The 12,639-nt window shown below is 32.6% G+C and overlaps 1 protein-coding gene across 1 annotated transcript; it reads left to right on the top strand.

Annotated features, from left to right (window-relative positions):
* Positions 1–10,530: 10,530 nt before the first annotated feature.
* LOTGIDRAFT_173940 (hypothetical protein) lies at positions 10,531–12,192 on the top strand (the record flags this gene model as incomplete). The annotated part of the gene is made up of 3 exons (XM_009051964.1): positions 10,531–10,786; positions 11,993–12,136; positions 12,167–12,192. 3 exons carry the CDS (start codon positions 10,531–10,533, stop codon positions 12,190–12,192), a joined length of 426 nt encoding a protein of 141 aa, XP_009050212.1.
* Between the last annotated feature and the right edge of the window lie 447 nt (positions 12,193–12,639).

The raw sequence follows: 12,639 nt of genomic DNA, 5'->3' as shown, positions 1-12,639 counted from the left end.
ATTATGTATCTCAGGGAAATATGAGCAGATCGAAATCCTATGACGAATCAGTGGCTAAACAAGCTCTTGGTGAAAATGAAGTTCATTTACGCAACAGTGGAAGTACCCCTGATACTTGTGCCGAGAAACAAGCAATCCGTCGATGTAGTACCAGTCGCTTATCGTCGTGTGATGACAGACGATATGGTCGAATCTTTGATGGTGAGGAATCAAAATCAAACTCTGTCGGACAATTAAGCCAGGGAAGTAGTAGTCCAAAGAGCCAAAGTAGACTCTCAATAAGATCCACAAATACTTCCACAGAAACAATTACTGCCAATCAGAGCGATGGGGACAAATCACCCGAAACAAGAAGGAAGAATTCAGCAAATTACCAAGGCACAAACTCTTCACCGAACGCTAGAAATCCGGCCAATGCCACCAATGATCAATTCACACCAAAACATAATTGGACATCAAACATTAACAGTGATGATAGCGACGATCCTTACTTTTCTGTTGCCAAATGGAAACAGAACCGCCGAAGTTTGAGAGTCAGCCACGGCGATTATCAAGACATCAGATCTAAATCAATCTTTGCGCGAGGCGAAATGTCTTTTATCGCCAATCAAAGGTCTGATTCGAATGAAGTGAAAAACGAAATCGGATCACGAAGTAGTTATGCCAGTAGTCAAGATGAAGGATTTGAAAGTATGTCAGGAGCTTCCGGTTCACAGAGAGCTTCAATGGCGAGCACTTTGGACTCAAATGAAACCAGTATCATACCAAGAGTCCTTATGCCAAATCCTTTAGCAACCGAAATCATTGAAGAAGATAAGAAACAAAGAACTGATTCGTGGACAGCATCTACATTACATGCAACAGTGAGCCATAATAACTCTCTCGATTCTGCTGTGGACTTTTCACCAGCTTCACCCATTAGCAGCCATGAAGATCAAAAAGATGACATTTGGACAGAAAATCTCAATGATACGATCAAGTCCAACAAATCTTTTAATGGGGGTCCAAAGACCAGCACACCAAAAACACCACCAAATAGTTCTAAAACAACATCTAAAACTACCAGATCAACTCCTAGCTACATGAGAGGTACACATAGCAGTGTAACCAAAACACCACCAACAACAGAGAGTCGTTTTGATCGAAGCAAGAATGTTCGTGCTTCCATGAAGGTTGAACAAACCCTGAGACGATCTGCTGCTACACAATCGTCTAATCTCAGCAAATCAAAAACTAAAACTGGTTCAAACACTAGCTTAACTGGTAGTAATTCATCAGACATCAGTTCGTCCACAGCTCATTCTAAGGCATCAACAATCCGTCGACGTTTGACAACTTCGACAACAAGTAGACCCACCACACCGTCTTCTAGACCTACAACACCATCCGCAAGACCAACAACTCCGTCTGCACGACCAACAACTCCGTCTACAAGGTCAACCACGCCGTCGACTCGAACCACTACGCGAACTCCATCAACGCCGACAAAACAAACACCGTCTAAACCCACAACATCATCCACAAAGTTATCGCCTTCACCAACTAGCACGCCATCCAAACCGCTCAGCCGAACTCAGTCAATGAGAGTTACTTCAACTACAAGAAAATCTATTGCCAGCCCCACCACAGAAGGTTCTCGAAGTAAGACACCTAGTTTCATGACACCCACGGCATCATTTAGAGCCGCTAGAAAGGAACTGCCACAAGTACCTACCTTAGATACAACGCCACCAAAGCCTAGAGCAGCATCTTCAGTTTCTGGAATAAAGCCTGCTGGAAATTTCACTCCATCTCCTCTTACACGGCATGGTAGTATGCGTCGCTCCACGAAGAGTCCTGCTCCAGCGGTGCCAACTATCGAGGAACTAAAGTCTGATAAGGGGAAACTATCACCAGCCAAAAAGGTCATCAACAAAGTATCGCGTCAGCTTCCTACCGTCTCTGAAACTAGAGGCAGCTTCAGAAGATCCGAGGTCACAAAGAGTGCTAAGTGAATTGACGAAACGCAAAAAATAACCAATACTGTTCGTAGGCGAGTGATTATCGGACTTAGGCAAGACTGGATATATCTCAAAAAAAGTCTCGGTTTATGAAAACTGTCTCATGAGATGCCACAACAAGTGTGCAATGTTTGTGCTATTCGAGATGACTAACTTGCCAATGTGACAGAGGCCGCTGGCGGTTTTTGTTGCGACTGAAAAGTGAGAGAGACACTGTTGTAAATACTGTCCATGGGGTAAATGATCAGTGAATCGGTTTTCAAGATGCGGAAAAGGTTAATAAAATCTAAAAAATATGCATGACTATGTAGGAACTCGATCATTTATTCCATTACTGGACTATTTTGGAGAAATCCACAAACTTGTACAAATTTTTGTTCATATTTATTAGGAAATGTCATAATTTTATTTTGAAAGTTAAACCTCATTTACTCGTGTTCATTAACATTAACAAAAATACAACATAATAATTTTTATAATACATGTACGTTTATTATGAGGAATTGATTATATTATTTGTTTTTCGTGTATATTTGGACATAGAATACCCAACTTTCTAACTTTTTTTTTACCATAAAAACATGTACATACTAACCAAGTGTTGAAATGAATTTAGTGACCGGTGCTATTTTAACTTTTTTGTACAAGTACACGTCATGTACACGTTGTCGTGTACACGTTGTATTAAGGTTTGCTTCGATTTTCTTTGTAAAATCGATCCCGATTGTGCTGACCAATGTTTCAATCCCACGAACTTTGTGGTCAAATCCATTTATTTTCAGTGGAGCGTTATTTTGTATCTTTTAAATGCTAAATTGATTATCGTGCAGTCTTTTCGAAGGGGTTGAAATAGGCTTCGTAGGATAGTAAATCAATTATTACTTTTATTATTATTGAAGCATGTAAAAAAGATCTAAGGTTGTCAAAGGCTAATTTATCCACAAAGATCTGATATTTTTCGTGTATATTTTTAAGTATTTATTTTTTTTGAATTGTTTTACGAATTTCATATAACAAACAAGTATTACCTTAAATTTGATATCTATACCACTTCGTCCATGATGTAATTGTGTAGCTCATTATGACACTTGGGTCGAATCGACTGAATACATGAAAACAGGTAAGAAATCAAACAAAATGGAGGCGCTAGATTGGTGAGTTCTGCACGTTGGAATCCACCGGAAGTTACAATAAACAAATAAGGAACGGTTCAAATTGATTTCCGCCTGTGCCGAAAGTTTGGAATGTTGACATATCCTTTAGATTGAAGCCAGCCAGAGTTAAAATAAAACAAGCGGAACCATGTTCAGAACTAACCAATCGAACGCTACCCTTGACATGACAGACAGAAAAAACCTGTTCGGTCCTGTTCACAGACCCATTGATTTTGAAAACATTATTAAACTTAAAGCTCTGCCAACCCTATGCAATATGCTTACTTACTACTGATAGTGTATTTCTAACGCCTTCCATACCCGATAAGCTTACAATTTAAAAAAAATATTTGATTTGATTTGATGTGTATTTTTGTATATAAATATGTATATTTTTTATATATTATTTTTGTAAATATTATTTACGTAAACAAAATAAAAATGAAAAAGGAAATATTTTTTTGCTTTTTACCAGTTAAAGATGAAAATGAAAATACTAATACTTATATGAATAGAAAGTATAGGTGTACTAATACCCATTTGTCTCACATGTCTATAATTAATTCATAATTAGCTAAATTAGAAGAGAATTACATGTACCAGCAGAATTCCAATGAGTGACCGAAAAAGAAAGGTCAAAAAGTATTTTTTTGTTTATCCAGACTATACATACATGGACATTTATGATTGGTTAAAACTCTAATTATATGCAATACGAACATAATGATATGATTAAGAATAAATGATAATTCATTAGAAATATCAATTAATCAAACAGTTTGCTTAATTTGTAGGAGTAGGAACAGGCCATTTCTTTAACTTTGCAAAAATGATAAATAAAAATTGAAAGTGGTGGAGGTGTGGGGAGTCGGGCCACCCCCCCCCCCCCCTTTTCAATCCGCCGGGGTAAATAAAAAGATAGACCATAAACACACTCAATGACCCGACCTTGAAATACATGTCTGAAAAAAATATATCATCAATAATACTTCTTATATATTCTCCCACCTGGCCCTTACACATAATCGCTATTGTTCAACTCGCGTCAAATCATACAATATTATTCATCACTGGACAATAATGGACAATGGTCAAGATCCACGACTATAAAAAGGACCCATGCAAAGAGTTATAGGTCCCCTACTAATGTACATAAACATCATTTAAATAAGAAAATAATTCCCTTATAATGAAGACTGGTCATGAGCACAAAGGGGTTTCTTTGTTTATTGTGAGATGGTCACATACGTTTACGAGATTTCTTTGGAAATTGACGAAGATTTAAGAGCTATTTTAGGAAGTAAACAAACTGACATTGAATAAATGGTAATAAATTTTTAATATGGGCATTATCAATGCCGGGGTTTACTCTGTATGTTCTGTTTTATTTAAAACTTTTCATTCCATTCAAAACAACCAGATTGCATATTTGTTTTATTTTCAACTTTTCATTTTATCATTCATCCAAGATTTTATTCAATTGCTATTTTCATTCGTTTACGACCATTCCATTCAATACAACTAGATTCTGTTCTATTTCAAACTTTTCATTCTATTCAATACAACTAGATTCTGTTCTATTTCAATATTTTCATTCTATTCAATACAACTAGATTCTGTTCTATTTCAAACTTTTCATTCTATTCAATACAACTAGATTCTGTTCTATTTCAATCTAATCTTTTCATTCTATTTAATACAACTAGATTCTGTTCTATTTCAATCTTTTCATTCTATTCAATATAACTAGATTCTGTTCTATTTCAAACTTTTCATTCTATTCAATATAACTAGATTCTGTTCTATTTCAAACTTTTCATTCTATTCAATATAACTTAATTCTGTTCCATTTCAAACTTTTCATTGTATTCAATACAACTAGATTCTGTTCTATTTCAATCTTTTCATTTTATTCAATACAACTAGATTCTGTTCTATTTCAATCTTTTCATTCTATTCAATACAACTAGATTCTGTTCTATTTCAATCTTTTCATTCTATTCAATATAACTAGATTCTGTTCTATTTCAATCTTTCAAACTTTTCATTCTATTCAATACATCTAGATTCTGTTCTATTTCAATCTTTTCATTCCATTTCATACAACTAGATTATGTTCTATTTCAAACTTTTCATTTTATTCAATACAACTAGATTCTGTTCTATTTCAAACTTTTCATTTTATTCAATACAACTAGATTCTGTTCTATTTCAAACTTTTCATTTTATTCAATACAACTAGATTCTGTTCTATTTCAAACTTTTCATTCTATTCAATACATCTAGATTATGTTCTATTTCAAACTTTTCATTTTATTCAATACAACTTAATTCTGTTCCATTTCAAACTTTTCATTCTATTCAATACATCTAGATTCTGTTCTATTTCAATCTTTTCATTCTATTCAATACAACTAGATTCTGTTCTATTTCAAACTTTTCATTCCATTCAATACAACTAGATTCTGTTCCATTTCAAACTTTTCATTCTATTCAATACAACTAGATTCTGTTCTATTTCAAACTTTTCATTCCATTCAATACAACTAGATTCTGTTCCATTTCAAACTTTTCATTCTATTCAATACAACTAGATTCTGTTTTATTTCAATCTTTTCATTCTATTCAATACAACTAGATTCTGTTCTATTTCAAACTTTTCATTCCATTCAATACAACTAGATTCTGTTCCATTTCAAACTTTTCATTCCATTCAATACAACTAGATTCTGTTCTATTTCAATCTAATCTTTTCATTCTATTCAATACAACTAGATTCTGTTCTATTTCAAACTTTTCATTCTATTCAATACAACTAGATTATGTTCTATTTCAATCTAATCTTTTCATTCTATTCAATACAACTAGATTCTGTTCTATTTCAAACTTTTCATTCTATTCAATATAACTAGATTCTGTTCTATTTCAAACTTTTCATTCTATTCAATATAACTAGATTCTGTTCTATTTCAATCTTTTCATTCTATTCAATATAACTAGATTCTGTTTTATTTCAAACTTTTCATTCCATTCAATACAACTAGATTTTGTTCCATTTCAAACTTTTCATTCTATTCAATACAACTAGATTCTGTTCTATTTCAATCTTTTCATTCTATTCAATATAACTAGATTCTGTTCTATTTCAAACTTTTCATTCTATTCAATACATCTAGATTCTGTTCTATTTCAATCTTTTCATTCTATTCAATATAACTAGATTCTGTTCTATTTCAATCTTTTCATTCTATTCAATATAACTAGATTCTGTTTTATTTCAAACTTTTCATTCTATTCAATATAACTAGATTCTGTTCTATTTCAAACTTTTCATTCCATTCAATACAACTAGATTTTGTTCCATTTCAAACTTTTCATTCTATTCAATACAACTAGATTCTGTTCTATTGCAAACTTTTCATTCTATTCAATACAACTAGATTCTGTTCTATTGCAAACTTTTCATTCTATTCAATACAACTAGATTCTGTTCTATTTCAAACTTTTCATTCCATTTAATACAACTGGATTCTGTTCTATTTCAATATTTTCATTCTATTCAATACATCTAGATTCTGTTCTATTTCAATCTTTTCATTCTATTCAATACAACTAGATTCTGTTCCATTTCAAACTATTCATTCTATTCAATACAACTAGATTCTGTTCTATTTCAAACTTTTCATTTCATTTAATACAACTGGATTCTGTTCTATTTCAATATTGTCATTCTATTCAATACATCTAGATTCTGTTCTATTTCAATCTTTTCATTCTATTCAATACAACTAGATTCTGTTCCATTTCAAACTATTCATTCTATTCAATACAACTAGTTTCTGTTCTATTTCAAACTTTTCATTTCATTTAATACAACTGGATTCTGTTCTATTTCAATATTGTCATTCTATTCAATACATCTAGATTCTGTTCTATTTCAAACTTTTCATTCCATTCAATACAACTAGATTCTGTTCCATTTCAAACTATTCATTCTATTCAATACAACTAGATTCTGTTCTATTTCAAACTTTTCATTCTATTCAATACAACTAGAATCTGTTCTATTTCAAACTTTTCATTCCCTTCAATACAACTAGATTCTGTTCCATTTCAAACTATTCATTCTATTCAATACAACTAGATTCTGTTCTATTTCAAACTTTTCATTCCATTTAATACAACTAGATTCTGTTCTATTTCAAACTTTTCATTCTATTCAATACATTTAGATTCTGTTCTATTTCAAACTTTTCATTCCATTCAATACAACTAGATTCTGTTCCATTTCAAACTTTTCAATCTATTCAATACAACTAGATTCTGTTCTATTTCAATCTTTTCAGTCTATTCAATACAACTAGATCATGTTCTATTTCAAACTTTTCATTCTATTCAATACAACTAGATTCTGTTCTATTTCAATCTAATCTTTTCATTCTATTCAATACAACTAGATTCTGTTCTATTTCAATCTAATCTTTCCATTCTATTCAATACAACTATATTCTGTTCTATTTCAAACTTTTCATTCCATTCAATACAACTAGATTCTGTTCTATTTCAATCTAATCTTTTCATTCTATTCAATACAACTAGATTCTGTTCTATTTCAAACTTTTCATTCTATTCAATACAACTGGATTCTGTTCTATTTCAAACTTTTCATTCCATTTAATACAACTAGATTCTGTTCTATTTCAAACTTTTCATTCTATTCAATACATTTAGATTCTGTTCTATTTCAAACTTTTCATTCCATTCAATACAACTAGATTCTGTTCCATTTCAAACTTTTCAATCTATTCAATACAACTAGATTCTGTTCTATTTCAATCTTTTCAGTCTATTCAATACAACTAGATCATGTTCTATTTCAAACTTTTCATTCTATTCAATACAACTAGAATCTGTTCTATTTCAATCTTTTCATTCTATTCAATACAACTAGATTCTGTTCTATTTCAAACTTTTCATTCTATTCAATACAACTAGAATCTGTTCTATTTCAAACTTTTCATTCCATTTCATACAACTAGGTTATGTTCTATTTCAAACTTTTCATTCTATTCAATACAACTAGATTCTTTTGTCAATATTTCAAAGAGAAGATGTAATGTAGTGTAAATTATGCCGAAATACAAAACGAGTTTAATTAACTATTATCGCGAAAATATAGCTAATTCTTTATATTACCGAAAATTTTCACTCAAGTGAAGTAGGCCTACAGTCTTTTCGGAATCTGGTTGGCTTGAAGTTCTGATTTGCCTATAGAAGTTATAGTGACAATTTCTCGTCTTACAATTAATACCAAAAGGGTAACAAGTGACCATCCAGTTGACTATTTTTATAGTTCAGGGGAGGTAAATCTGTAATGTAATATCAAGACAACAACTAACTTAGTTAGCAATGAGCCAGAGACGAAAATAAACGTTTTTTATTTTGCCTGGGATAGGTTTTTCGCAATATTTACATTTGACAAAAGTTTCATTGATTAGATTATCTAAAATATTTCATTGGTTTAAACTTAGAGTGCCAAATAAAAACGGCGTCAAATTAAAGGGACAGATGAGCCAATTTTTGATCAATTATATCTTAGTCTCAGAAACGGGATTTTTTTTATTTAGTTTTTTAGCTAAGCCTATCTGTAACAGTGTTCACAGCTCACTGTCGGCTTTTGAGCCAACAAATCCATTAGTGCCCAGAATAACCCACGTTTGAAAGTTAAAAAAAACGAGTCCTCCTTTTTTTAGATACTGCCATGTACAGCCTAGTAAAGCCGTCTATAGAAATAGGAAAAGAAATTCTTAGTTTGAGATATTTCGAAAGAATAATGCGATTTTCGTACATTTCTAGTAGGCTATTTATGAAGACTTTTTACATAATATTCAAGACTCAAATTAACCCCCCAAAAAGGCGCTTAAGCGAAATCGCTAAGAAGTTATTAATGGGTTACATATAGAACTGTGAGAGTAGCCTACTTATAGTTACTTATGTCCCTAAAACCTGCTTAAAGGGACAGGTGGGCCATTTTGGGGAGTTGATTTTAGTCTTGAATATACGTAAATAGTCTTCAGAAGTACTAGAAATGTGCAAAAATCACATAATTCCTATAAAAATACTTCAAACTAGGAATTTTACTCACTTTTTCTACATATATTACAGAGTATTTTAGATTGACGAGTCGTCATTTTAACATTCAAACGCAGATAATTCTGGACACACATGGATTTGAAGGATCAAATTTCGAAGGTGAGCTGTGAACACTATTACTCAGCTAAAAAATTCCAGTTTCTGAGACTTAAGTATGATTGGTCAAAAAAAATGGCTTACCAGTTCCTATAAAGCGTAGCCTACACAAAAATATCACCAATCAACAAGAAATACCATGATCAGAACGAGTTTGGAAGAATGAAGGAGACCGAGTAACTCACGCCACACCATCCAGGGCCGAGTTTCACCGCCATGTCATTCGACCCGACCAGATCTAACGAAGAATCAACAACCAAACCAACAACACCGAATCATCCAATTTGATCCAATCCAACTACCAACTACTACGACTACCAACAACTACCTAGTTTGCGATATCAGCATCCGCTGGAAGCGAACGTTAACTTGTCATCTACCTACCTACCTACCAAAATATCAGTTGGGGACCTAGGGCTGATTGGGGAGGATAGGTCGAACCAAAGTTAGCTCTTATATAAAAATGTAAAATGTTACATAAAGATGTTTATGTGATACGCCAACTAATAAATATTTCATCCATCGTCTCATATTTTATGGGTTTAATAGTTGGATATTTTCCCAACCTCCTACCCATACTTTGATGACGCGTTTGCCTTGGGGCACAGATTTCTATTTTACGACTGGATGAACAAGACTAAAGCTGGAGAGACTTGATAAACAAGGCATAACAAATATGGCGTCAAGTTGAGAAGAGTTGTGTGTGAAATCGGTAAACTAATTTAAGAAATTGGACTTAAAAGTAAGTTTTGCGCATATTTTCTTATATTTGAAGAAAATTCAAAACTCGTAGATTTGATTTATCAAAAAATAAATCGTTTTCGACGCCAAAATCTTTTCGAATTACTAAAATGATTCATAAGAATGTGCAACCAAAATCTTATCCAACTGGTTTAACTCGTTTCATGTGAAGAAAGAGGAACATAACATAAATTTTGATGAACGAAAAAATAAACCAGGTCATGTATGTTGTTTATTTTATACGTGATTTTTCTTTTGTTTCAGATTTTGGAAAGTAATCTATTAGAAATTTCACATCCATCATATTTTTTTTTGGAGAAAAATATTTGGTGTTTGACCTACATTTCTGCAGTTAACATAGTGTAGATTTTATCACAACAAAAAAAATGGCTTCTTGTTTGCTTATTACTGCAATTATCTGTGTACTTTTGACTACCGTTGCTACTATTGTTGCATTCGCTACTCCCAATTGGATTGGTTTTCGAGGAATAAATGACCAGAACTTATGTGAATGTGGCACAGGGAATAATTGCGACTGTGGATTATGGCTATTTTGTACAGGTGGAATAACTTCGACTGGAAGTTTAGATAACTGCAAATGGTTCTTTTCAGAAGATTTCAGAATTGAGAGAAATATGCCAGGTTAGTACTGTGTAGGGATTATAGTAAAATTACTGATATCGGTACCAATCTATAACCTTTTCTTGAATGATATAAGACTACCGTACTAATGAAACCTGAAATCCAATCAACCTACCGGTAAAACATTGGTTTTAAGTTATTTTTTGTTAAAGTTGTCCAATGAAATCAATTTTATTTTGGAACCATTTGGACTTTTTCAAAGGCCTGTTTGGACCTTTTCCAGTCAGGAGCCAATTTGGATTGGTGCCAAGTTGACTATAACCCCATGACCGTGTATTCTCGAAACGATCTTAGCCCTAGGATGTCCTAGAATCAATGTTAGAATATAAGGACCTAGAACATCCTTGCGCTAAGATTGTTTCGAGAATATGTGTCCAGGTTTACCCTACCTATCCAACCCTATTTTCAGATCCAGGAATGCCAACTGAGCTTCAAAATAAAGGAACCACAGAAGTCTATAAAGACCATCATCATGTCAATAAACAGGCCATTTTTGTCTTTTCAAATAGTTTCAAATAGACTATCTTATAGACAAACGAATAAAAGCTTTTATGAGGCAAATCTTATCTTCAATGAAAAATTGTAGAGGGGTTTGTCTGAATACCTGTTGGCTTCTACATCAAGTTCTGATTTCACATTTTTTTTATCAAAGCAGTAAAACTGACATAAATTGGTGGTTTTAAGAATTGTTTTAACACTGGTACAAGAAAGCTCCATTACAACTTAAAAACTATTTAAAAGGTCATAGACCTAACCTTTTAAAGAAAAGCTATTAACTGGAGATTTCAGTAACATGATATTGTTGATTAATTTACTGTCTTTATATTTTATTACTGTCAATAAGACTTCAACATCAAAACATTCTATAATAATCTTTGACTCTCCGATTAAATTCTGTCAAGAATGTCTATGCATGATTAGTGTTGGGTATCGTCAATCATGCCACAATATGATATATATCACGATGCAATGGCCACTTATGAACCTTACACTGTCTTTGGGTTGAAAGTGAAAAAAAATATGATTTGTATACAGTTGGATTGAGATTTGAAGGCATCTCTTTTTTATAGGACTGGGGCTTATTTCAAAACCTAAATTACAAAACCAAAGAATGAAAGTTACACATTCTATGCCAATTCAAATTCAAAATGAATACAACTTATCTTGTACAACTGTACATAGTAATATTATTTATCTATATTGTAGATTGGTTTAAAGCTGTACAAGGATTATTTTCGTGTGCTATAGCTACAAGTTTATTAGCTCTATTGATAGGATTATTTTCACTATGTTGTTACTGTAAAACATGTAATCCACATCAAGCTGCTGGTGCCTTCATCAATCTTACCTGTAAGTATTCTTAAATCTTTATTGTTGTAGGTGAAGGGTGTGGAGTTGGGTATTGATTACCAAATTGAGATTAATAATCGAAATAATTCAATTGAGAAACTCTCTGTAAATACTTAAATTATAAGTAAGCGAAAATTCTTAGTTTCATGGGTAATTTTTTTGTCATAGAAGGATATTCTTGTTTTGAGGGGTTATTATAGATTATTGTGCTGAAGGGAACCTATGTGGAAGAGAATACTACTACTGTTAACGGGTACAGTGGAGAAAATGTAACTTTGACTTATAATCGATAATCAAAGTTATAAATTCATAGGGACGATAATCGATTATTGCGATCATTTTACCCAGTCCTAGAAGCGGGATCTCAAAAGCACTAGCTGTGGCATCTTTTTTTCTAGACTTGAAGGGGATTCAAACCAACAGAATCCTATCAGACAAGATTCAAAATTAGACACCAACTGAGCTATTCGTCTTCAATGTGTTAGTTAGATTTCAATGTATAC

This window comes from Lottia gigantea, assembly GCF_000327385.1.
Source record: "Lottia gigantea unplaced genomic scaffold LOTGIsca_176, whole genome shotgun sequence".
NCBI classification, from domain to species: domain Eukaryota; kingdom Metazoa; phylum Mollusca; class Gastropoda; family Lottiidae; genus Lottia; species Lottia gigantea.
Note: the sequence above shows the minus strand (reverse complement) of the source record. Positions and strands in the feature narration are given on the sequence as shown.